Below are 26059 nucleotides of genomic sequence, written 5' to 3'. Positions count from 1 at the left end.
TGCTTAACTTTGATGAGTCAGTAGTAAAGGTGTGGTTCAAGAACTGTCACATCATGTGGAGAAAGCAACAATGGAAAACTAAGCAATGGCTGTTACCAGTACCACCAAACCAGACTGTTTCAGTAAAGGAGGAAGAGACTCCCCAACCCAAAACTGCTGCAAACACTTGCCCTGCAAGTCCTGGAATTTCAGGTGCCTATGTCCCTGATTGACCTGAGCTTCCTGGTCAGAGCAACCTGGAGAGGTTGATGCCTCTCTTTGGAATTAATCATGGGACTCTCAGACAGCCTCATGATGACCAGCAGACACATCTCTGAGTGTCTGGGGGGGTGGATTTCTGGTCCTCCTGAGGTCTTTATTCCTGTGACATAGATTGATTTGTGTAATTATATCCCTTAGCCAGACAAGATGATCTCAGTAGCCTAGATATATATCTCTTCCTCAAGGGGCCTCTGCTGAGGGGGATTGACAAATCTTCAGTATGGCTTCTGCCCCAACCACACAGCTCCTAATTAAAGCCTGAGCAGCAGAAAAGTACCTCTAATCACTGTCAGTGGGTAGACTCAAACATAGATAGAGCAGACTTCATGAGTTAATCTTTTTCTGTAAGAAGAAACTCTCCACCTTTCCTCATTGCCCATGTTTTCCATCTTCCCTTTGAGTGCTTCCTCACACAAATTTCTGAATCAAACACAGTTATTAGGTGATTTGGGAAGAATAACAGTAACCAATTAGTTTTTCCTAACTTTTTACTTTCCCCAAATTGAGCTTAGTTCATTGAAAGCACTCCAACCAAAGTCAGTACAAGTTAAGAATGCCTGTTCCCTATGGGCTATTTTTGCCTTTAAAAAAATTAGATTGTTCACAAGGCAGGGTTTATAAACCTATGGGCAACATACAACTCCTGTGCTCTGTAAACCCTTCCATTAAGGAGGAAAAATGTGTTTCCAAGATTTTGCCATAACTTTGGTATTGACAAGGACAGCTTAATTCATTAATTTATATATTTATAGTTTAGCTATAAAATAAGAAAATGTAATAAAGTTGATTTTTAAAAATTCTTAGGAATCAGGTAGGTAATAAAAAATATTCAGTGGAAGACTTGGAAAAACCAAGTTGAGAAAATCTCGCATGGAGTTGAATAAAGAGACAAAAGGAGTGAAACTTTTTAATGTCTTTATAAGATTTTAATGTCTTTATAGATTTAGATTAAGGATATTTCCAAATACTGAGAATGGAGAAAGAGGTAGCAGAAGTTATCAAATAATAAAACGCAAGAATGCCTCTAAAAATGTAGGGCATGATTACCGAGTCCAAGTGAATAAAGGCTCAGACAAAGGTGTATTACTGTAAACTTTCAGATACCAAGAATAAATAAATAGTAATTCCTAAGAAAAAAAACAAGACTAACAACCCAATAAAATATGTCCAAGGCATTTGAGCAGACAAGAACATATATATGGCAAATAAATGTATGAAAACGTGTTCAAATGTTGAGATGTACATTAAAACTCCAAGGAGATATCACTACACACTTACTGGTATGGCTAAATTTGAAGACTGATCACACCAACTCTTCACAAGGGTATGGAGCAAATGGAACCCTCATTTACTACTGGTCAGAATGCAATATTGTACAATCAACTTCGAAAACTTTTTCAGCAGTTTGGCAATAAAGTTTTGTAAGAATAAACTACAGATGAATTAAAGAAAAATAATTTATGGGAAAAGCAGAGCAAGGAAAACTACACGTAATGAATGTGAATTAAAACAGAAGACAATATTAAGAGCAAAGAGATGGCTATAATAAGAAGTGCATGGCTTCCAATATCAGTATATTGATATCCAATATGGGTTCCAATATCAGGATATTGAAAACTGGCTGCTCTACTGGTTAGAGACTTGACCTTGAAAAACTTACTTATCTTCCCTGATCTTTAGTCGTGTATAAATTTGATATACTTGAATGGAGAGATTTATATTTTTTAATGAAAATGAGAAGGATGGATAAAGATTAAAATTTGTTTATGGTGAAGTAGTACTTAGAACACATGCATCATCCCCTGGGAGAAACCATATTTGACCACCTGGATTACAGGGCCCTTCATTATGTTCTGCACATCCCCTGTGTCACCCCTGCCATAGCTTTCATCACATGTGTTTTTTCATTGTTTTTTGGATGGTTTTCTTATCATTAGACTTTGAGCTCTTTCTTTGAGAACTCATATCCAGAATGAACCATTTTTAAGTCCTTAGAGCCTGCCTAGCTTAGAGCCCAGAGGCAGATTCCCAGCAGGTGATTAGAGATTTTTTTTTGTCTGCATGTTTATGACACATGCAACTCACTTAACCAAGTATAACCATGATAACAACAGCAGTCTACTGAAAATAATACTTTGCAAGTGAGATATCATAGGAAATCTCTCTTCCAGTCTTCTGTTTGAAGGGTTTGTGGCCTTCATTACACACTGTCCAGAAGTGTCCAGTAGAAACATATTCTATACCTTTATGTTCATAATGAATCTTGGACACTTTGCTCAGATCAGCCCTCAGTTAAGGACTGTGTTAGCTAATTCACTGATTTTCCTCTGTACAAAGGGACTGAAACCGCACCTGGCCATCAGCAAATATTTTTGAATGACCATGACACTGCTAATCTGGTTATTTTAGTATTTAAATGTGAGGCTTAAATGCCAATCAGCCTTGTATCAGCAGAGCCAAGTATGTGAACCCAGTGATCAGTGGACATGGGAAATCCAGTGGACCTATTTTCACTCTCATAATTAGTCTTTTCTGCTTGGTTGACTCTTTTTTTTTTTTTTTTTTTTTTTTTTTTTTTTTTTTTGCGGTACACGGGCCTCTCATTGTTGTGGCCTCTCCCGTTGCGGAGCACGTGCTGGCTCAGCGGTCATGGCTCATGGGCCCACCCGCTCCGCGGCATGTGGGATCCTCCCGGACCGGGGCACGAACCCTTGTCCCCTGCATCAGCGGGTGGACTCTCAACCACTGCACCACCAGGGAAGCCCTGCTTGGTTGACTCTTGATCTAGGCTACCCCATTCACTGTTTTTATTGTTGTTTTGTGGGTCCCTTGCCTGTGTTCCTTCTTTATTCTTGAAGTGTTTTTCTATATATGTGTCTATTTCTCCAACTAGAGTGTGCTATCCCTCATGGCAAGTACTGTGTGACATTGGTCTTTTCATTTCCAGCATTCCAGATATTTCCTGAGACATGGAGGCATTAATTCATATTTAATTAATTAATTAATCCTTTATAATGACTCTGGTAAGAAAAGAATCTCCTCTGTTTTGGAGTCATTATTGTATATGTTATGTTTATTGGCACCATACATATGTGACCTCTTGTTCTGTGCCAGACACTGTAGGGGAGTGGCTCTGCCTCGGTGCCCTGGTGACCTTGCACGTCCCCACTTAGGCCATGGACGCAAGACTATACTGCAGGCAGATCCGAATCTGGCAGAACACGTTGTGATTCCTCTGGGAACAAGGAGAGATAAGCAGCCTGGTGGGAGTTGCCACTAGGCAGTCTCTCAACTGCTTCCCTACCTTGATGGAGGTTGACATAAGGTCCTTTTTTAAAATTTTTTTAGATCTTTATTGGAGTATACTTGCTTTACAATGGTGTGTTAGTATCTATTTTATAACAAAGTGAATCAGTTATACATAAACATATGTTCCCATGACTCTTCCCTCTTGCGTCTCCCTCCCTCCCACCCTCCCAATCCCACCCCTCCAGGCGGTCACAAAGCACCTAGCTGATCTCCCTGTGCTATGCGGCTGCTTCCCACTAGCTATCTACCTTACGTTTGGTAGTGTATATATGTCCACACCTCTCTCTCGCTTTGTCACAGCTTAACCTTCCCCCTCTCCATATCCTCAAGTCCATTCTCTAGTAGGTCTGTGTCTTTATTCCTGTCTTACCCCTAGGTTCTTCATGACATCTTTTTTTCTTAAATTCCATATATATGTGTTAGCATACAGTATTTGTCTTTCTCTTTCTGACTTACTTCACTCTGTATGACAGACTCTAGGTCTATCCAGCTCATTACAAATAGCTCAATTTTGTTTCTTTTTATGGCTGAGTAATATTCCATTGTATATATGTGCCACATCTTCTTTATCCATGCATCTGATGATGGGCACTTAGGTTGTTTCCATCTCCAGGTTATTGTAAATAGAGCTGCAATGAACATTTTGGTACATGACTCTTTTTCAATTATGGTTGTCTCAGGGTATATGCCCAGTAGTGGGATTGCTGGGTCATATGGTAGTTCTATTTGTACTTTTGTAAGGAACCTCCATACTGTTCTCCATAGTGGCTATACCAATTCACATTCCCGCCAGCAGTGCAAGAGTGTTCCCGTTTCTCCACACACTCTCCAGCATTTATTTTTATTTTTTAACATCTTTATTGGGGTATAATTGCTTTACAATGGTGTGTTAGTTTCTGCTCTATAACAAAGTGAATCAGGTATATGTATAAATATGTTCCCATATCTCTTCCCTCTTGTGTCTCCCTCCCTCCCACCCTCCGTATCCCATCCTTCCAGGTGGTCACAAAGCACCGAGCTGATATCCCTGTGCAATGCGGCTGCTTCCACTAGCTATCTACCTTATGTTTGGTAGTGTATATATGTCCATGACTCTCTCTCGCTTTGTCACAGCTCACCCTTCCCCCTCCCCATATCCTCAAGTCTGTTCTCTAGTAGGTCTGTGTCTTTATTCCTGTCTTACCCCTAGGTTCTTCATGACATCTTTTTTTCTTAAATTCCATATATATGTGTTAGCATACAGTATTTGTCTTTCTCTTTCTGACTTACTTCACTCTATATGACAGACTCTAGGTCTATCCACCTCATGACAAACAGCTCAATTTCGTTTCTTTTTATGGCTGAGTAATATTCCATTGTATATATGTGCCACATCCTCTTTATCCATTCATCCGATGATGGACACTTAGGTTGTTTCCATCTCTGGGCAACTGTAAATAGAGCTGCAATGAACATTTTGGTACATGAATCTTTTTGAATTATGTTTTTCTCAGGGTATAAGCCCAGTAGTTGGATTGCTGGGTCATACGGTAATTCTATTTGCAGTTTTTTAAGGAATCTCCATAATGTTCTCCATAGTGGCTGTACCAATTCACATTCCCACCAGCAGTGCTGGAGTGTTCCCCTTTCTCCACACCCTCTCCAGCATTTATTGTTTCTAGATTTTTTGATGGTGGCCATTCTGACTGGTGTGAGATGATATCTCATTGTAGTTTTGGTTTGCATTTCCCTAATGGTCAAGGATGTTGAGCATTCTTTCATGTGTTTGTTGGCAGTCTATATATCTTCTTTGGAGAAATGTCTATTTAGGTCTTCTGCCCAATTTTGGACTGTGTTGTTTTTTTGTTTTGTTTTGTTTTGTTTTTTTTTTTTTGAGCTGCATGAGCTGCTTGTAAATTTTGGAAATTAATCCTTTGTCAGTTGCTTCATTTGCAAATATTTTCCCCCTTTCTGAGGGTTGTCTTTTGGTCTTGTTTATGGTTTCCTTTGCTGTGCAAAAGCTTTGAAGTTTCATTAGGTCCCATTTGTTTATTTTTGTTTTTATTTCCATTTCTCTAGGAGGTGGGTCAAAAAGGATCTTGCTGTGATTTATGTCATAGAGTGTTCTGCCTATGTTTTCCTCTAAGAGTTTGATAGTTTCTGGACGTACATTTAGGTCTGTAATCCATTTTGAGCTTATTTTTGTGTATGGTGTTAGGGATGATCTAATATCATACTTTTACATGTACCTGTCCATTTTTCCCAGCACCACTTATTGAAAAGGCTGTCCTTTTCCACTATATATTCCTGCCTCATTTATCAAAGATAAGGTGTCCATATGTGCGTGGGTTTATCTCTGGACTTTCTATCCTGTTCCATTGATCTACCTTTCTGTTTTTGTGCCAGTACCATACTGTCTTGATTACTGTAGCTTTGTAGTATAGTCTGAAGTCAGGGAGCCTGCTTCCTCCAGGTCTATTTTTCGTTCTCAAGATTGCTTTGGCTATTCGGGGTCTTTTGTATTTCCATACAAATTGTGAATTTTTTTGTTCTACTTCTGTGAAAAATGCCAGTGGTAGTGTGATAGGGATTGCATTGAATCTGTAGATTGATTTGCGTAGTAGAGTCATTTTCAAAATGTTGACTCTTCCAATCCAAGAACACGGTGTATCTCTCCATCTATTTGTATCATCTTTCTTTCATCAGTGTCTTATAATTTTCTGCATACAGGTCTTTTGTCTCCTTAGGTAGGTTTATTCCTAGATATTTTCTTCTTTTTGTTGCATTGGTAAATGGGAGTGTTTTCTGCATTTCACTTTCAGATTTTTCATCATTAGTGTATAGGAATGTCAGAGATTTCTGTGCATTAATTTTGTATCCTGCAACTTTACCAAATTCATTGATTAGCTCTAGTAGTTTTCTGGTAGCGTCTTTAGGATTCTCTATGTATAGGATCATGTCATGTGCAAACAGTGACAGCTTTACTTCCTCTTTTCCAATTTGGATTCCTTGTATTTCCTTTTCTTCTTTGATTGCTGTGGCTAAAACTTCCAAAACTATGTTGAATAAGAATGGTGAGAGTGGGCAACCTTTTCTTTTTCCTGATCTTAGTGGAAATGCTTTCAGTTTTTCACCATTGAGGACGAGGTTGGCTGTGGGTTTGTCATATATGGCCTTTATTATGTTGAGGAAAGTTCCCTCTAGGCCTAGTTTCTGAAGGGTTTTTATCATAAATCAGTGTTGAATTTTGTTGAAAGCTTTCTCTGCATCTATTGAGATGATCGTATGTTTTTTCTCCTTCAATTTGTTAATATGGTTTATCACATTGATTGATTTGCATATATTGAAGAATCCTTGGTTTCCCGGAATAAATCCCACTTGATCAAGGTGTATGATCCTTTTAATGTGCTGTTGGATTCTGTTTGCTAGTATTTTGTTGAGGATTTTTGCATCTATGTTCATCAGTGATATTGGCCTTTAGTTTTCTTTCTCTGTGACATCCTTGTTTCGTTTTGGTATCAAGGTCATGGTGGCTTCGTAGAATGAGTTTGGGAGTGTTCCTCCCTCTGCTATATTTTGGAAGAGTTTGAGAAGGATAGGTGTTAGCTCTTCTCTAAATGTTTGATAGAATTCGCCTGTGAAGCCATCTTGTCCTGGGTTTTTGTTTGTGGGAAGATTTTTAATCACAGTTTCAGTTACAGTGCTTGTGACTGGTCTGTACATATTTTCTATTTCTTCCTGATTCAGTCTTGCCAGATTGTGCATTTCTAAGAATTTGTCCATTTCTTCCAGGTTGTTCATTTTATTGGCGTAGGGTTGCTTGTAGTAATCTCTCATGATCTTTTGTATTTCTGCAGTGTCAGTTGTAACTTCTCCTTTTTCATTTGTAATTCTATTGATTTGAGTCTTCTCCCTTTGTTTCTTGATGAGTCTGGCTAATGCTTTCTCAATTTTGTTTATTTTCTCAAAGAACCAGATTTTAGTTTCATTGATCTTTGCTATTGTTTCCTTCATTTGTTTTTCACTTATTTCTGATCTGTTCTTTATGATTTTTCCTTCTGCTAACTTTGTGGGGTTTTGTTCTTCTTTCTCTAACTGCTTTAGGAGCAAGGTTAGGTTGTTTATTCGAGATGTTTCCTGTTTCTTAAGGTAGAATTGTATTCTATAAACTTCCCTCTTAGAACTGCTTTTGCTGCATCCCATAGTTTTCGGTCATAATGTCTCCATTGCCATTTGTTTCTAGGTATTTTTTTAATTTCTTTGATTTCTTCAGTGAACACTTCATTATTAAGTAGTGTATTGTTTAGCCTCCATGTGTTTGTATTGTTTACAGATCTTTTCCTGTCATTGATATCTAGTTTCATAGCCTTGTGGTCGGAAAAGACACTTGATAAAATTTTAATTTTCTCAAATTCACCAAGGCTTGATTTGTGACGCAAGATATGATCTCTCCTGGAGAATGTTCTATGAGCACTTGAGAAAAATGTGTATTCTGTCATTTTTGGATGGAAGGTCCTATAAGTATCAATTAAGTCCATATTGTTAATGTATCATTTAAAGCTTGTGTTTCCTTATTTATTTTCATTTTGGATGATCGGTCCACTGGTGAAAGTGGGGTGTTAATGTCCCGTAGTATGAATGTGTTACTGTTGATTTCCCCTTTTATGGCTGTTAGTATTTGCCTTATGTATTGGGGTGCCCCTATGTTGGGTGCATAAATATTTACAATTGTTATATCTTCTTCTTGGATTGATCCCTTGATCATTACATAATGTCCTTCTTTGTCTCTTCTAATACTCTTTATTTTAAAGTCTATTTTGTCTGATATGAGAATTGCTACTCCAGCTTTCTTTTGGTTTCCATTTTCATGGCATATCTTTTTCCATCCCCGTGCTTTCAGTCTGTATGTGTCTCTAGGTCTGAAATGGGTCTCTTTTAGAGAGCATATATATGGGTCTATTTTTGTATCCATTCAGCCAATCTGTGTCTTTTGATGGGAGCATTTACTCCATTTATATTTAAGGTAATTATTGATATCTATGGTCCTATTCCCATTTTCTTAGTTGTTTTGGGTTCGTTATTGTAGGTCTTTTCCTTGTTTTGTGTTTCTTGCCTAGAGAAGTTCCTTTAGCATTTGTTATAAAGCTGGTTTGGTGGTGCAGAAGTCTTTCAGCTTTTGCTTGTCTGTAAAGGTTTTAATTTCTCCGTCAAATCTGAATGAGATCCTTGCTGGGTAATCTTGGTTGCAGATTTTTCTCTTTCATCACTTTAAATATGCCCTGCCAGTCCCTTCTGGCTTGCAGAGTTTCTGCTGAGAGTTTAGCTGTTAACCTTATGGGGATTCCCTTGTGTGTTATTTGTTGTTTTCCCCTTGCTGCTTTTAATATGCTTTCTTTGTATTTAATTTGTGACATTTTATTAATATGTATCTTGGCATATTTCTACTTGGATTTATCCTGTATGGGACTTTCTGTGCTTCCTGGACTTGATTAACTATTTCCTTTCCCATATTAGGGAAGTTTTCAACTGTAATCTCTTCAAATATTTTCCCAGTCCCTTTCTTTTTCTCTTCTTCTTCTGGAACCCTTATAATTCGAATATTGGTGCGTTTAATGTTGTCCCAGAGGTCTCTGAGTCTGTCCTCAGTTCTTTTCATTCTTTTTTCTTTATTCTGCTCTGCAGTAGTTATTTCCACTATTTTATCTTCCAGGTCACTTATCCGTTCTTCTGCATCAGTTATTCAGCTATTGATCCCATCTAGAGTATTTTTAATTTCATTTATTGTGTTGTTCATCATTGTTTGTTTCATCTTTATTTCTTCTAGGTCCTTGTTAAATGTTTCTTGCATTTTGTCTATTCTATTTCCAAGATTTTGGATCATCTTTACTATCATTATTCTGAATTCTTTTTCAGGTAGACTGCCTATTTCCTCTTCATTTGTTAGGTCTGGTGGGTTTTTATCTTGCTCCTTCATCTGCTGTGTGTTTTTCTGTCTTCTCATTTTGTTTATCTTACTGTGTTTGGGGTCTCCTATTTGCAGGCTGCATGTTCGTAGTTCCTGTTGTTCTTGGTGTCTGTCACCAATGGCTAAGGTTGGTTCAGTGAGTTGTGTAGGCTTCCTGGTGGAGGGGACTAGTGCTTGTGTTCTGGTGGCTGAGCCTGGATATTATCTCTCTGGTGGGCAGCTGTACGTCTGGTGGTGTGTTTTGAGGTGTTTGTGGACTTCTTATGATTTTAGGCAGCCTCTCTGATAATGGGTGTAGTTGTGTTCCTGTCTTCATAGTTGTTTGGCATAGGGTGTCCAGCAATGTAGCTTTTTGGTCGTTGAGTGAAGCTGGGTGCTGGTGTTGAGATGGAGATATCTGGGAGATTTTCACCATTTGATGTTATGTGGAGTTGGGAGGTCTCTTGTGTACCAGTGTCCTGTAGTTGGCTCTCCCACCTCAGAGGCAAGCACTGACTCTGGGCTGTAGCACCAAGAGCCTTTCATCCACACGGCTCAGAAAAAAAAGAGAGAAAAAGTAGAAAGAAAGAAATAGTAGAAGTAGAAAGAAAAAAAGAAAGAAAGAAAGAAAGAAAGGAAGAAAGAAAGAAAGAAAGAAAGGAGGGAGAGAGGGAGGGAAGGAGGAAGGAAGGAAGCAAGGAGGGAAGGAAGGAGAAAAATAAAGAAAGAAAAAAGATAAAGTAAAATAAAATAAAGTAAGTTAAAATATAGTAAAGTTATTAAAATAAAAACTAATTATTAGAAAAAAGAAAGAAAAAATATTTTAAAAAATCAGCAATACAGATGGAGAGAACCCTAAGACAAATGGTGGAAGCAAAGCTATACAGACAAAATCTCACACAGAAGCATACACATACACACTCACAAAAAGAGGAAAAGGGGGGAAAAAATCATAAACCTTGCTCTCAAAATCCACCGCCTCAATTTGGGAAGATTCGTTGTCTAAAGGAGGGAAGGAAGGTAAGAAAGAAAGAAAGAAGATAAAGTAAAATAAAATAATTAAAATAAAAAGTAATTATTAAGAAAAAAATTAAAAAACAAACAATAGGGCTTCCCTGGTGGTGCAGTGTTTGAGAGTCCGCCTACTGATGCAGGGGACACAGGTTCGTGCCCTGGTCTGGGAAGATCCCACATGCCACGGAGCAGCTGGGCCCGTGAGCCATCGCCGCTGAGCCTGCGTGTCTGGAGCCTGTGCTCTGCAACGGGAGAGACCACAACAGTGAGAGGCCCGCGTACTGCAAAAAACAAACAAACAAACAAACAAAAAACAAAGGATGGATAGAACACTAGGAAAAATGGTGGAAGCAAAGCTATACAGACAAAGTCTCACACAGAAGCATACACATGCACACTCACAAAAAGAGGAAAAGGGGAAAAAATCATAAATCTTCCTCTCAAAGTCCACCTCCTCAATTTGGGATGATTCATTGTCTATTGATGTATTCCACAGATGCAGGGTACATCAAGTTGATTGTGGAGTTTTAATCTGCTGCTTCTGAGGCTGCTGGGAGAGATTTCCCGTTCTCTTCTTTGTTCTCACAGCTCCCATGGCCTCAGCTTTGAATTTGGCCCCACCTCTGCATGTAGGTCGCGGAGGGCCTCTATTCTTCACTCAGACAGGACGGGGTTAAAGGAGCAGCTCCTTTGGGGACTCTGGCTCACTCAGGCGGTGTGATGTTACACCAGCCTGAGGCGTGCCAAGCATTCTCCCGGGACCCTGGCAGTGGCGGGCTGCACAGGCTCCCCGGAAGAGGGGTGTGGATAGTAACCTGTGCTCGTACACAGGCTCCTTGGTGGCGACAGCAGCAGCCTTAGCATCTCACGCCCCATCTCTGGGGTCCGCCCTTTTAGCCGCGGCTCGCGCCCGTCTCTGGAGCTCCCTTAAGCAGCATTCTTAATCCCCTGTCCTCGCGCACCAGGAAACAAAGGGGGAAGAAAACGTCTCTTTCCTCTTCGGCAGGTCCAGACTTTACCACGGACTCCCTCCCGGCTAACCGTGGTGCGCTATCCCCCTGCAGGCTGTGTTCACGCCGCCAACACCAGTCCTCTCCCTGCGCTCCGACCGAAGCCCGAGCCTCAGCTCCCAGCCCCACCCGCCCCGGCGGGTGAGCAGACAAGCCTCTCCGGCTGGTGAGTGCTGGTCAGCCCTGATTCTTTTTTTTTTTCCAAAAAGAAGAAAAAGACAAAAAAACGGATGGATAGAACCCTAGGACAAATGGTGGAAGCAAAGCTATACAGACAAAATCTCACACAGAAGCATACACATACACATTCACAAAAAGAGGAAAAATCATAAATCTTGCTCTCAAAGTCCACCTCCTTAATCTGGGATGATTCGTTGTCTATTCATGTATTTCACAGATGCAGGGTACATCAAGTTGATTTTGGAGCTTTGATCTGCTGCTTCTGAGGCTGCTGGGAGAGATTTCCCTTTCTCTTTGTTCTCACAGCTCCCAGGGGCTTGTATTTGGATTTGGCCCCAACTGTGCATGTCGGTCGGTGGAGGGCATCTGATTTTCGCTCAGAAAGGACGGGGTTAAAGGAGGAGCTGTTTCTGGGACTCTGGCTCACTCAGGCCTGGGGGAGGGAGGGGCACGGTGTTCTGGGAGAGCCTGCCACGGCAGAGGCCGTCGTGACGTTTCACCAGCCTGAAGCGCTCCGTGCGTTCTCCCTGGGAAGTAGTCCCTGAATCCCGGGACCATGGCAGTGGAAGGCTGCAGAGGCTCCCCAGAAGGGGAGTGTGGATAGTGACCTGTGCTCACACACAGGCTTCTCTGTGGCGGCAGCAGCAGCCTTGGCATCTCATGCCTGTCTCAGGGGTCAGTGCTTTTAGCCGCGGCTGGCGCCCGTCTCTGGAGCTCCTTTAAGCAGCGCTCTTAATCCGCTGTCCTCACTCACCAGGAAAAACAGAGGGATAGAAAAGTAACTTGCCTCTTCGGCAGGTCCAGATATTTCCCCGGACTCCATGCCAGTTTGCCATGGTGCACTAACCCCCTGCAGGCTGTGTTCACGCCTCCAACCCCAGTCCTCTCCCTGTGCTCCGACCAAAGCCCAAGCCTCAGCTCCCAGCCCTGCCCGCCCCGGAGGGTGAGCAGACAAGCCTCTCGGGCTGGTCAGTGCCAGTCGGCACCGATCCTCTGTGGGGGAATCTCCCCAATTTGCCCTTCGCACCCCTGTTGCTGTGCTCTCCTCCGTGGTTCCAAAGCTTTCCCCCTCCGCCACCCGCAGCCTCCGCCCGCGAAGGGGCTTCCTAGTGTGTGGAAACCTTTCCTCCTTAACAGCTCCCTCCCACGGGTGCAGGTCCCGTACCTATCCTTTTGCCTCTGTTTATTCTTTTTTATTTTGCCCTACCCTGGTACGTGGGGAGATTCTTGCCTTTCGGAAGGTCTGAGGTCTTCTGACAGCATTCACTAGGTGTTATGTAGGAGTTGTTCCACGTGTAGATGTATTTCTGGTGTGTCTTTGGGGAGGTAGGTGATCTCCGTGTCTTACTCTTCCGCCATCTTCCCCTCCTCCCTGACATATGGTCCTTATTCATCCATCTCCCTCTTTTCAGTTGAGTACAGGATGTTCCTCCTTGCTCCACCTTAGAGTACAGCTGTGGCCTACAGAACTGCTCAGTGCCTTAGGGTACAGCTGTGGGCTCTGCGCCAGCAGAGAGACTCACCACCTGTGGTGTCTATCACTGAGCATCTCCGATTCTGCATCATGCTGTGGGACTAGGGACTTAGGGAGTTGACACAATGCTGATATTGCTTTTGCTTCCATAAGAAACATTTTAGATCTATTTGGGGTAGTTGTCTCCTTACCAGTCAAATCAATGGACATGTGGTAACTCAATCTAAAAACTTCAATAGTGCCCTTTATGGCCCTGTTAGCCACCACAGTGCTGTTTAAGGAATGCCTAACCACTTGACAGAGACTGTGGTATTGAGTTGTGTGGAGCACAAACTTAAGCCCATAGTAGGACTTTAAGGCAGCATTTGCCAGGCCTCTGTCATTTGTAAAACAACTTTAAAGTTGATGCCATGTCTGATAACTACATAACTTATTTAAATCAAATCAGTTTCTTGGCTCAAATTCATTTATAAAGTTAACCTATTATCCCAACCTGAAATTCAAAAGCAATATCATTTGCTACAGATGTAACTGCAAAAAGTAAAAAACCATGAACATTTAAACAAAAACACAGAATATAATTAATGGATCATATCCATTTGTACTGTAACTCCTTCTCTCTCTCTCTCCATATGTATCTGTGTATTTGTGTGTGTGTGTGTGTGTGTGTGTGTGTGTGTGTGTGTGTGTATGTCAGCTCACTTTTTCTTCACGGCAGTACTTTACTGTAAATATTAGATTATAATTTCTATTTTAGAAATAGATAAATACACGCAACGAATTTAAGTATTTTCCATCATCACACAGCCAGTATGTCAGAGCCAGGATTGAAACCAATGGCTATTTCATGCCATAGCTTTTATGGAGACAGAGTAGGTAGGACCCAAGTAATTTTCCCTCAGCAGGTCCCTCTGGTTCATTTCACTTTTTTTCTACCTAGTCCTTCCATCCAGTTCTACAACCTAGGAACCTCTCACGTATTTTGTGGAAAATTAGGATACTCCAAATTTAGACACATTTTTCAATTGGACCACAGATTTTCAGTCCTGTGTTTGATCAGGTAAATATTTCTAAACTTCTGTAAGAGGGAGGAATAATTGCTGTTTATAATCACCTACCATTCTATAAGCAGAGTAGATTTTGAATGTAGTACTTTGTTGCAGAAGTGTTTTATTGAGGTGTAAGGGGCTCAGAGATGTAATGTAAAAACGTACTGTAATTTATCACATTAACCAATTAATGCAGAAATAAGGTGCTATGATTTCAAGAGATGCACTGTAAGTGTTTGATGAAATTCTACATATATTCAATTTTAGTATACTTAGCAAAACAGGAACAGAATGGAACTACCTTATTTTGATAAAGTGTACCTATGAAAAAGCACAGTAAACATTATACTGAAATGTGAAAACTTTTACATTTCTGATCAGGATAAAGACAGGGATATCCACTAGTAAATAGTATTGGAGGGTCCTGTCCAATACCATAAATGAGAAGAAGAAATAAAAGGTATACTGTTCAAAATGGCAAAACCAGAACATTATTCAAAGATGATATGATTGCGTTATTTTTCAAATCCAAAAGGATCAATACATAAACTTCTGGAATTAATAAGCATATTTAGCAAAGTTGCTGGAAAATAAGTCAGTTCACATTTTTTCTCTATATACAGTCTCAAATACGTAAAAACTTGCAAAAAAGATACAATTTTCAAAAACATCAAATACCTGGGAATACATTTAATAAAATTATGCAAGAATTCTTTGAAGAAAGTTGTAAAACTTTATTGAGAGATGGTGAACAGTCAAATTTCCAACATAGGGACAGCGTACTTGGCTTCAGTCTACTTTTGTTTAAATCCGTGGTTGCCCTTCACCTATAATGAAAAGAAAATCGAGGCAAATTAATTTGCAGAACTTTATTTAACTGACTATAGCCATACAAAGGACACTACACTTTTGTTGGATTAAAGGCAGTCCCTAGGGGTGACCCTTTGGCTTGCATCCAGTTAATCTCTGTATAGATATTGAAGGTAAACTTTTAGTCATATAAACAGCAATTTGAATCACATCACTTTTTAGTGCAATAAGGAAACAAAGAGACTGTTCCAGTTCAGTGCAAATTTAATCAAATTAAATTATTTAAAGGTAGTTATAGGTAGAAAGGGAAAAATAACATACTTTCAGTAATAATCCAACCAAACATAAAACCTAAGGAAAAATATGTTTTCAATGTTTTCACGTGAAATAATATTTTGAATAAAAGATGTGCTTGGAACAAGCTAAGCAAAGTAAACAGAAAGGCCATTATTGCATTTGTTTTGTCTCTATTGTGGAAAAATGCAAAAATGTTTCTTTGGGATATTTTAGTCTTTATGTTGCTATTTTAAGTAGAGTAAACATTTGTCCCCATTATCACCCATTCTCTTGTCTCTACACACTTAAAAGCATTTCCATTTATACAAAGAAATTACATATCCACACTAGTTTTAAATCATTACCACTATAGATGACATCAAAATATAAACTGATGTTTACTATAATGTGTTTTTTTGAAAAGCAGGCCTTTATGAAATATCTGAAAATTATTAGTTGTTGACTAAATGACTTATACTCAAAAGTGAGAAAATACTTTTGGATCTTAAAACGCAATATAAATTTTACCCAAATGGTTCCCATCCTTGATGACTTAATATGACAGTCACTGTGGTCTGAATTGCCATTCTAATAACCTTTGTATGTGAAGTCTGTTATTAAAACAGCAGTAAAGTTACCTTTATATTAAAAAATATATAATATTTTAGAAAATAAAGACTCCATAATTTCCATCTTAATAGATAACAAACCTGCTTCTGGCATTTTAATGGGCTCTAGACTTGGTAGAATCTCCTCCTTGACATCAGGACCATCCCCAGGCTCATCCACAGTCTTCAGCAGAGCCAGTTCCTGTTGATCAGCTTCCATAGCAGGCCCTTAAAAATAAAAAGGTCATTATATTAAGATGTAAAACCATGAAATATGAACAAGGAAATAATAGTCATTCCCTCATCATTATGAAATAAAAGCCTAGATACTCGTATGGTAATAAATGTGATGCATAAGAATCCCAAGAGCATTAGCTTCAGGAGTCTGTTGCCAGAAAAAAGGAAAACAAGTTGTTCAAATATTACCCTTTCCTTCCTTACTCCAGGCTACCCCCAGAAATCTTAATTGTCCCTTTTGTACTAAGCTGTTATTGTACTTGTGTATTAAATCAGTGATTTGTTAGGGTCTTTCTGACTAGTTTATAAGTTTCAGACAGAAATTAGGTCTGTCATTGGCTCTGAGACTCCAAGCACTTAGTACATTACATGGCATGAGCAGGCACTAATAAATGTTGTGTGGGAAAAAGTCTTAAAAAATGAAAATATCAGCAAAATGGCAGGTTAGGTAGTCCCAAACTTTCATTCTCCCATAGAAACATAAATAAAATAACACACTGGCTGAACAAACTATATAGGAGCTCTGTAATGCACTCAAAGGTTAACATACGAAAGCCCAATGAAGAAAAAGCCACTTTCAGAATGTTAGGAAAGTTTTCTGACAATTTTACTTGTCTTCACTCCACATTTTCCCCAGAGTAGTAGCAAGAATTGTTTGAAATATTTTTCTAATGTTTCTTTCCTCTTGTTTCCAGTGGGTCATAATGCATGATGTACAAATACAACTCCACCACCCATAGACCCACAAGGACTCTTATCCCCTCTCTTTTCAACTTGAGCCACAGGTGCTCCTTCACCTTCAATGTCCTGAGCAGATATAGTATCCTGATTCTCAGACGGTGGTTCCTCTAGTTGAGGTGGTTTATCACTGGGCTGCTGAGCCTAGGGGTGTGATTTTGTTCACAAATTTTAAAAATCAATAATTTATGAATGTATATAATACATACATATATTTAATCATAAGTCTAAATATATTTTCCAACAGTAATACACACACAGACACACACACACAATTTTTTTCTTAATAAAATTGTTACTCTTCTCGCAGACACAAACTGTTTTAATCTACACTGAAATGGATGTGTGTAATCCATTATTGACTAGTATAGGACAACAGGTAGGAAACTTAAGAGCACACCCATCCAGGCAAGAACAGAATTTAATCGTCCTGGGTCAATGTTTTTTTCATGAGATTCCATTATCATTTTTTATCAATATGGAAGACAATATGAATGTATATGTACTAGTTCAACAACAATAAATAAATTGATTCTGGTAATGGAAAACATTAAATGTTGAAGCACTCACAACCAGAGGTCCAACAACCTGGGAAGACTCTCTTCTTCCTGCAGATTTGGATCTTCTTCTTACATGCCCACTCATATTTCTCACTGAAAAAGAAATATTATAATTTGAAAACTACACGTAAGAGGATAGCTATATATGAACACTATGACAAAATGCTTATTTGTATTTAATACCAAATAAGCCTTTGTTTATGTGTGTGAGCAACAAACAGGCGTAGAAATCACCTTAAGACACATGGTAAAAAATGGGGGCTTTCCTAATGAGGTTTCATTTCACAACTGGACTCATCACGGAAACACTAGAATATTAGAACTTGAGTGAATACTGGTTTTGCAATACCCCCATTTACTATGCACATGCCCACAACCGCCAAATAAACTTTTGTGGGTGAGCATAGACAGGTTCATTCTTTTACATAGCGCCTATGGCTGCTTTCTCAAAGAACGACTTGCCCACTTCTCCCTTGGTACCCTGTTCAGGGCACTACAAATCTCGGTATGCAGTCACAACCTCACAGTGGTCCGACTTCTAGGCCTTTCCTTTACCGTCTGCCCTGCCTCCTGCCTGGGGCCCCACTGCAGACTCCGGATTCTGTGCTCTGTCGTCAGTTTCAGGGCCACCAGGACCAAGATACCTCAAATAGCACACCTAAGACTCACCCCTCTTTCATCTGACCCACTGCCCTCCACCGCCCACCACCCTCCCTCTCCCGCCAACAGTACGAGAGCCATGGCAGCCAGGACAGCTGTGAGGAGAATGTCGATGACCTCGAGGACCTTCCTCCACAGATGCTACAGATCACTCCATTCAACTCGCGGGAAACCCGCTGGCTTCCCCTCACACTTACACCTAACTCCTGGGAGTACTGCTATGAGTACTGGCTGAGTTTCACTGAGCGAGACCCTCTGTTGGCACAGCAATTGACACAGAAGATGGACGGCAAGGCGCATGCGTGTCAACGGACAAGCTTGAGCCACAAACGACGTGCACAAAAACGTGCATGCATAGCAGTGGGCATGCGCAGGGAGTAGGTCTTGTGTGGCACAGCCTGAGGATTTCCCACTGCTACAGAGAGACCTGGAAGTTCAAGCCCTCCTAAGGCCCAAAGTGGACTTCAAAGAACTTTTGTTTTTCCTACCAACCTTTCTTCCATGTCCAGTAACTTTGGGGAAGATCAGCCCCAGGCTGCTCTTAGGGAAGGATGTGCCTTCGAAAAATCCACCGTGATAGAAATAAATATTAAGGATTTTAACACCTCTTTTAGACATGCTTTATTCAATAATTTTCTTTACTGCTTCTTGAGTTTTCTGTCATGCTTGCAATGAGCTTGCCCACTCCAATAGAATAGACACAATTAGTCTTTTTGGTTGCATTATTGTGTATTCAAACCCTTGATTGACCTGCACAAAGTAGAGTTAGGGATTAACCATAATTTCTTCAACCCTCATTTCTCCCACAGATTTGAAATGGCTCTTTCATTGTCGTCCACATTCCCATTCATTCTGTAATTCACTCCTTTCAATTTTCTTCCATTTCACTCTTTGTCTATACTTGTACCACTACCATCCTATTTTAATGTCTATAGTTTAATTATATTTGAAACACTAATACTCCCTCTCATTATTTCCACTTTCCCTGGCTTTTCTAGCACTCTTGTCTTTCAGATGAACATTTTCATCTTATGCAAAATATTCCCGTTGTGGTACTAACTGGTATTGCATATAACTTACAAGTTTACTTAGGGAAAAATGCCATTTTTAATGATTTTATATTAACCTCATGGAACAACTTTTTTAAATGAAGGATTTACAATATTACATTAGCTCCCGGTGTGCAATGCAGTGATTCAATATTTTTATAGATCATTTATGCTCATTTAATGTTATTACAAAATAATGTCTATATTTCCCTGTGCTGTGCAATAGATGTATGCTGCTCACTTATTTTATAAAAGATAGATTGTCTCTTAATTCCCCACTCTATTTTGCCCCTCCCCCTCACCTCTCCTTATCAATAACCATTAGTTAGTTGTCTATATCTCTAAGTTGTTTCGGTTACACATATACATTCATTTCTATTATTTTTTAGATTCCACATATAACGGATATCATGCTTATCTTTCTCTATCTGATTTATTTCACTAAGCATAATACTCTCTAGGTCCATCCTCATTGCAGCAAATGGCAGTACTTCATTATTTTTTATGGCTAATATTCCATTGTATGTATTGAGATATACCACATCTTCTTAATCCAATTGTCTGTTGATGGCTATTTGAGTTGCTTCTATTTCTTCACTGTTGTAAATAATGCTTCTATGAATATTAGGGTGTATGTATATTTCCAAATTACTGTTTTCATTTTTCTTCCAGTTATATACCCAGCAGTGGAATTGCTAGATCATATGGTAGTTCTATTTTTTTGTTTTTTGAGGAACTTCCATAATGTTTTCCATAGCAGTTGCACCAATTTACATTCCAACCAAAGATATACTAGGGCTCTCTTTTCTCCACATCCTCACCAATATCTGTTATTTGTAGAGTTTTTGAGGATAGCCTTTCTGATATGTATGAGGTTATATCTCATTGTGGTTTTGATTTTCATTTCTCTGAGAATTAGCAATGTTGGGCATTTTTTCGTGTGCCTATGGTCATTTGTATATATTGTTGGGAAAAATGTCTATTCAGGTCTGCCAATTTTTAATCAAGTTGTTTTTTGCTTTGATATTGAGCCCTATGAGTTGAATATATATATTGGATATTAAGCCCATATTGGTTATATCATTTGCAAATATAGTTTTCCCATTCAGTAGCTTGTGTTTTCAGCTTGTTCTTGATTTCCTTTGCAGTGTGAAGCTTTTAAGTTTAATTAGGTATCACTTATTTATTTTTGTTTTTGTTCCTTTTGCTTTAGGAGATATATCCAAAAAAATTGCTACAGTTTATGATAAAGAGTGTTCTCCCTACATTTTCCTCTAAGAGTTCTATGGTTGCTTGTCTTACATTTAGGCCTTTCATCCATTTAGAGTTTATTTTTCTATAGGTGTGAGAAAATATTCTAATTTCATTGTCATAGATTAATTGACCATAATTGCATGGGTTAATTTCTGGGGTCTCTATTCTGTTCCATGGATGTATATATTGTATTTGTGACACTAATATACTCTTTTGATCACTGTAGCTTTGTAGCATAGTTGGAAGTCAGTAAGCTATATACATCTTGCTTTGTTCTTTTTGCTCAAGATTGCTTTGGGAATTCATAAATCCATATACATTTTAGGATTATTTGCTCTAGTTCTGTGAAAAATGCCATGGGTATTTTTAATAGTGAGTTCATTAAATCTGTAGATTGCTTGTGGTAGTATGGACATTTAAACACTAATTCTTCCAATCCATGATGACAGGCTACAAATGCATTTCTTTGCATCATCTTAATTAATCGTCTATTTTTTTAATAGTGTTCAAATTATAGGTTTTTCACTTCCTGGGCTAAGTTTATTCCTCAGGTTGTTTCCTTAATTTCTCTTTCATTTTTAAAATTTTTATTTTGCTTAATTTTTTTAAGTTTCATTGAAGTATAGTTGATTTACAATGTTGTGTGAATTCCTTCTGTACAGCAAAGTGACTTGGTTTTATATATATATATATATATATATATATATGTTTTCATATTCTTTTCCATTATGGTTTGTCACAGGACCTATTTTTTTAATTTAGTTTTTATTTTATACTGGAGTATAGTTGATTTACAATGTTGCATTAGTTTCAGGTATACAGCAAGGTGATTCAGTTATACATATACATATATCCATTAGTTTTAAGATTCTTTTCCCACATGGGTTATTACAGAATATTAAGTAGAGTTCCTTGCGCTATACAGTAGGTCTTTATTGAATATATATTTTATGCATAGTGGTGTGTATATGTTAATCTCAAACTCCTAATTTAACCCTGTCCCCAACTTTCCCCTTTGGTAACCATAAGTTTGATTTCTAAGTCTCTTTATGTTTTCTAAATAAATTCGTTTCATTTCTTTTACATTCCACATGTGATATCACATGATATTTGACCTTTTCTGTCGACTTACTTCACTTAATATGGTAATCACTAGGTCCATCCATGTTGTTGCAAATGACATTATTTCATTTTTTTCATGGCTGAGTAATAGTCCATTTCATATATGTACCACATCTTCTTTATCCATTCCTCTGTCAGTGGACATTTAAGTTGCTTCCATGTCTTGGTCATTGTAGATATTGCATCTATGAACATTGAGGTGCATGTACCTTTTTGAATTATGACGTTCTCTAGATATATGCCCAGGAGAGGGATTGCTGGATGATACGATAGTTCTATTTTTAGTTTTTTAAGGAACCTCCATACTGTTGTCCATAGTGGTTTTACCAATTTACATTCCCACCAACAATGTAGGAGGGTTCCCTTTTCCCACACCCTCTCCAGCATTTAATGTTTGTAGAGTTTTTGATGATAGCCATTCTGACTAGTTTGAGGTGATACCTCATTGTAGTTTTGATTTGCATTACTCTAACGATTAGAGATGTTGAGCATCATTTCATGTGACTGTTGGCAATATATCTTCTTTAGAGAAATATCTATTTAGGTATCTTGCCCATTTTTTTATTGGGTTGCTTGCTTTTTTGATATTGAGCTGCATGAGCTGTTTATATTTTGGAGATTCATCCCTTGTTGGTCGCTTTGTTTGCAAATATTTTCTCCCATTCTGTGGGCTGTCTTTTCATTTTGTTTATGGTGTGCTTTCCTGTGCAAAATATTTTAAGTTTAATTAAGTCCATTTTTTTACTTTTGTTATCATTTTCTTTACTCTAGGAGGTGGATCCTAAAAGATATTTCTGCAATTTATGTCAAAAATTGTCCTCTCCCTTATGTTTGCTTTTCAGAGTTTTACTGTATCCGGTCTTACATTTAGGTCTTTCCTTCATTCTGAGTTTATTTTAATGTATAGTGTGAGGGAGTGTTCCAATTCCATTGTTTTACATGTAGCTGTCCAATTTTCCCAGCATCACTTATTGAAGTGACTGTCTTTTCTCCATTGCATATTCTTGCATCCTTTGCCATAGATTAATTGACTATAGATGTATGGGTTTATTTCTGGGCTTTCTATCCTTTTCCATTGATCTATATTTCTGTTTTTGTGCCAGTACCAGACTCTTTTGATGACTATATCTTTGTAGTATATTCTGAGGCCAGGGAGCCTGATTCATATAGCTCCGTTGTTCTTTCTCAGGTTATTCAAGATCTTTTGTACTTCCCTACAAATTAAAAATTTTTTGTTCTACTCCTGTGAATAATACCATTGGTAATTTGATAGGGATTGTATTGCATCTCTCAGATGCTTTGGGTAGTATCGTCATTTTCACAATGTTGATTCTTCCAATCCAATAACATGGTATATTTTTCCAACTGTTTGTGTCATCTTCGATTTCTTTCATCAACATCTTATAGTTTTTGGAGTACAGGATTTTTCCTCCTTAGGTAGGTTTATTCCTAGGTGTTTTATACTCTTTGATGTTATGGTAAATAGATTGTTTCCTTTATTTCTCTTTCGGGTTATTTGTCATTAGTGTATAGAAATGCAAGAGATTTCTGTGTTTTAATTTTATATCCTGCCACTTTACCAAATTTATTGATGACCTCTAGTAGTTTTCTGGTAGCATTTTTAGGATTTTCTATGGCATCTGCACACAGTGACACTTTTATTTCTTCTTTTCCAATTTGGATTTCTTTTATTTCTTTTTCTGCTCTGATTGCTGCTGCTAAGACTTCCAAAACTATGTTGAATAAAAGTGGTGAGAGTGGACATCTACCGTAGGTCCCTCATCTTAGATGAAATGTTTCCTCTATGCCAACATTCTGCAGAGATTTTGTCATAAATGAGTGTTCAATTTTGTCAAAAGCTTTATTTGCATCTATTGAGATGATCATATGTTTTTTAAGCATACATAGCATATTTTCATTAAAAATAGGTCTATTTTCCAAAACCAAAAGGTGAAAACACTGACATTGTTTTACATTTTCAAAAATCTCTTTAATTTCTGGAATAATAGAAAGGTAGATGAGTTTTACTATCTGCTTTTACATTCAATCTGTTACATTATTTTGGCTGAAGTATATGAAGAAAATCAAGTCTCAAACAGAAATACTTTGAAAAGGAAAGAATATATTTCACAAAATGTTCTGCATTCTTTAATATGACACCAAAACTCAACATGTGATATGTGGGGACTCTGAGGCCGTATCAACATACTTCTCACACTATATCACATTATTGTACATTGACTTGTGTCTTGCACTTATGAGTTAAGTGATGATTATAATATTATGCATTGCTCATTCGGAAAATACCGTTCACTGGGTTACACAGATCTTTTAAGCACTGACATATTTCATTATACAATACGAAAAAATCTCCTTCATTTGTATAACCACTAATGTCACAATATTTAAAATCTTCAAGGGATAGAGAGCTGAAAAGCTTACAGTGGCAAAGACAAGTTTTCCATTATCATTTTCACTTGAAAGCTTGACTTTCATTATCAGCAAAAATAATTTCAGTTGAAGTATTTTTCCTTGAAGTGGGAACCGCTTTTTTTTTTTTTTACATCTTGACTGGAGTATAATTGCTTTAAAATGATGTGTTAGTTTCTGCTTTATAACAAAGGGAATCAGTTATACATATACATATGTTCCCACATCTCTTCCCTCTTTCTGCTCCCTCCCTCTCACCCTCCCTATCCCACCCCTCTAGGTGGTCACAAAGAACCAAGCTGAACTCCCTGTGCTTTGCAGCTTCTTCCCACTAGCTATCAATTTTACGTGTATATTGACATATATACACGTTATGTATATATATATACACGTTATGTATATATATATACACGTTACACGAGTAGCATTGACATATGCTACTCTCTCGCTTTGTCACAGCTTACCCTTTCCCCTCCCCATATCCTCAAGTCCATTCTCTAGTAGGTCTGTGTCTTTATTCCTGTCTTACACCTAGGTTCTTCATGACATCTTTTTTTCTTAAATTCCATATATATGTGTTAGCATATGGTATTTGTTTTTCTCTTTCTGACTTACTTCACTCTGTATGACAGACTCTAGGTCCATCCACCTCATTACAAATAGCTCAATTTCCTTCCTTTTTATGGCTGAGTAATATTCCGTTGTATATATGTGTCACACTTTCTTTATCTATTCATCTGATGATGGACACTTACGTTCTTTCCATCTCCGGGCTATTGTAAATAGAGCTGCAATAAACAGTTTGGTACATGACTATTTTTGAATTATGTTTTTCTCAGGGTATATGCCCAGTAGTGGGATTGCTGGGTCATATGGTAGTTCTATTTGTAGTTTTTAAGGAACTTCCATGCTGTTCTCCATAGTGGCTGAACCAATTCACATTCCCACCAGCAGTGCAAGAGTGTTCCCTTTTCTCTGCACCCTCTCCAGCATTTATTGTTTCTAGATTTCTTTTTTCTTTTTTGGGGGGAGGGACAAGTTTTTTTTTAAACAACTTTATTGGGGTATAATTGCTTTACAATGGTGTGTTAGTTTCTGCTTTATAACAAAGTAAATCAGTTATACATATACATATGTTCCCATAACTCTTCCCTCTTGCATCTCCCTCCCTCCCACACTCCCTATCCCACCCCTCCAGGCAGTCACAAAGCACCGAGCTGATATCCCTGTGCCATGCGGCTGCTTCCCAGTAGCTATCTACCTTACGTTTGTTAGTGTGTATATGTCCATGACTCTCTCGCGCCCTGTCACAGCTCACTCTTCCCCGTCCCCATATCCTCAAGTCCGTTCTCCAGTAGGTCTGTGTCTTTATTCCTGTCTTACCCCTAGGTTCTTCATGACATTTTTTTTCTTAAATTCCATGTATATGTGTTTGCATATGGTATTTGTCTTTTTCTTTCTGACTTACTTCACTCTGTATGACAGACTCTAGGTCTATACACCTCATTACAAATAGCTAAATTTAATTTCTTTTTATGGCTGAGTAATATTCCATTGTATATATGTGCCACATCTTCTTTATCCATTCATCCAATGATGGGCACTTAGGTTGTTTCCATCTCTGGGCTATTGTAAATACAGCTGCAATGAACATTTTGGTACATGACTCTTTTTGAATTTTGGTTTTCTCAGGGTATATGCCCAGTAGTGGGATTGCTGGGTCATATGGCAGTTCTATTTGTAGCTTTTAAGGAACCTCCATACTGTTCTCCATAGTGGCTGAACCAATTCACATTCCCACCAGCAGTGCAAGAGTGTTCCCTTTTCTCCACACCCTCTCCAGCATTTATTGTTTGTAGATTTTTTGATGATGGCCATTCTGACTGGTGTGAGATGATATCTCATTGTAGTTTTGATTTGCATTTCTCTAATGATTAATGATGTTGAGCATTCTTTCATGTGTTTGTTGGCAGTCTGTATATCTTCTTTGGAGAAATGTCTATTGAGGTCTTCTGCCCATTTTTGGATTGGGTTGTTTGTTTTTTTATTTAGCTGCATGAGCTGCTTGTAAATTTTGGAGATTAGTCCTTTGCCA

At 38.4% G+C, this 26059-nt stretch overlaps 1 protein-coding gene across 1 annotated transcript; it reads right to left on the bottom strand.

Moving 5' to 3' along the window:
• Positions 1–15024: 15024 nt before the first annotated feature.
• Positions 15025–17534, bottom strand: LOC132418491 (putative G antigen family E member 3). Its single transcript, XM_060002371.1, has 4 exons — positions 17460–17534; positions 16949–17033; positions 16017–16142; positions 15025–15047 (listed from the first exon to the last, which is right to left on the bottom strand). Exons 1-4 carry the CDS (start codon positions 17532–17534, stop codon positions 15025–15027), a joined length of 309 nt encoding a protein of 102 aa, XP_059858354.1.
• Between the last annotated feature and the right edge of the window lie 8525 nt (positions 17535–26059).

This window comes from Delphinus delphis, chromosome X, assembly GCF_949987515.2.
Source record: "Delphinus delphis chromosome X, mDelDel1.2, whole genome shotgun sequence".
NCBI lineage: Eukaryota > Metazoa > Chordata > Mammalia > Artiodactyla > Delphinidae > Delphinus > Delphinus delphis.
The sequence above is the reverse complement of the archived record's forward strand: the minus strand, read 5'-3'. Positions and strand labels throughout refer to the sequence as shown.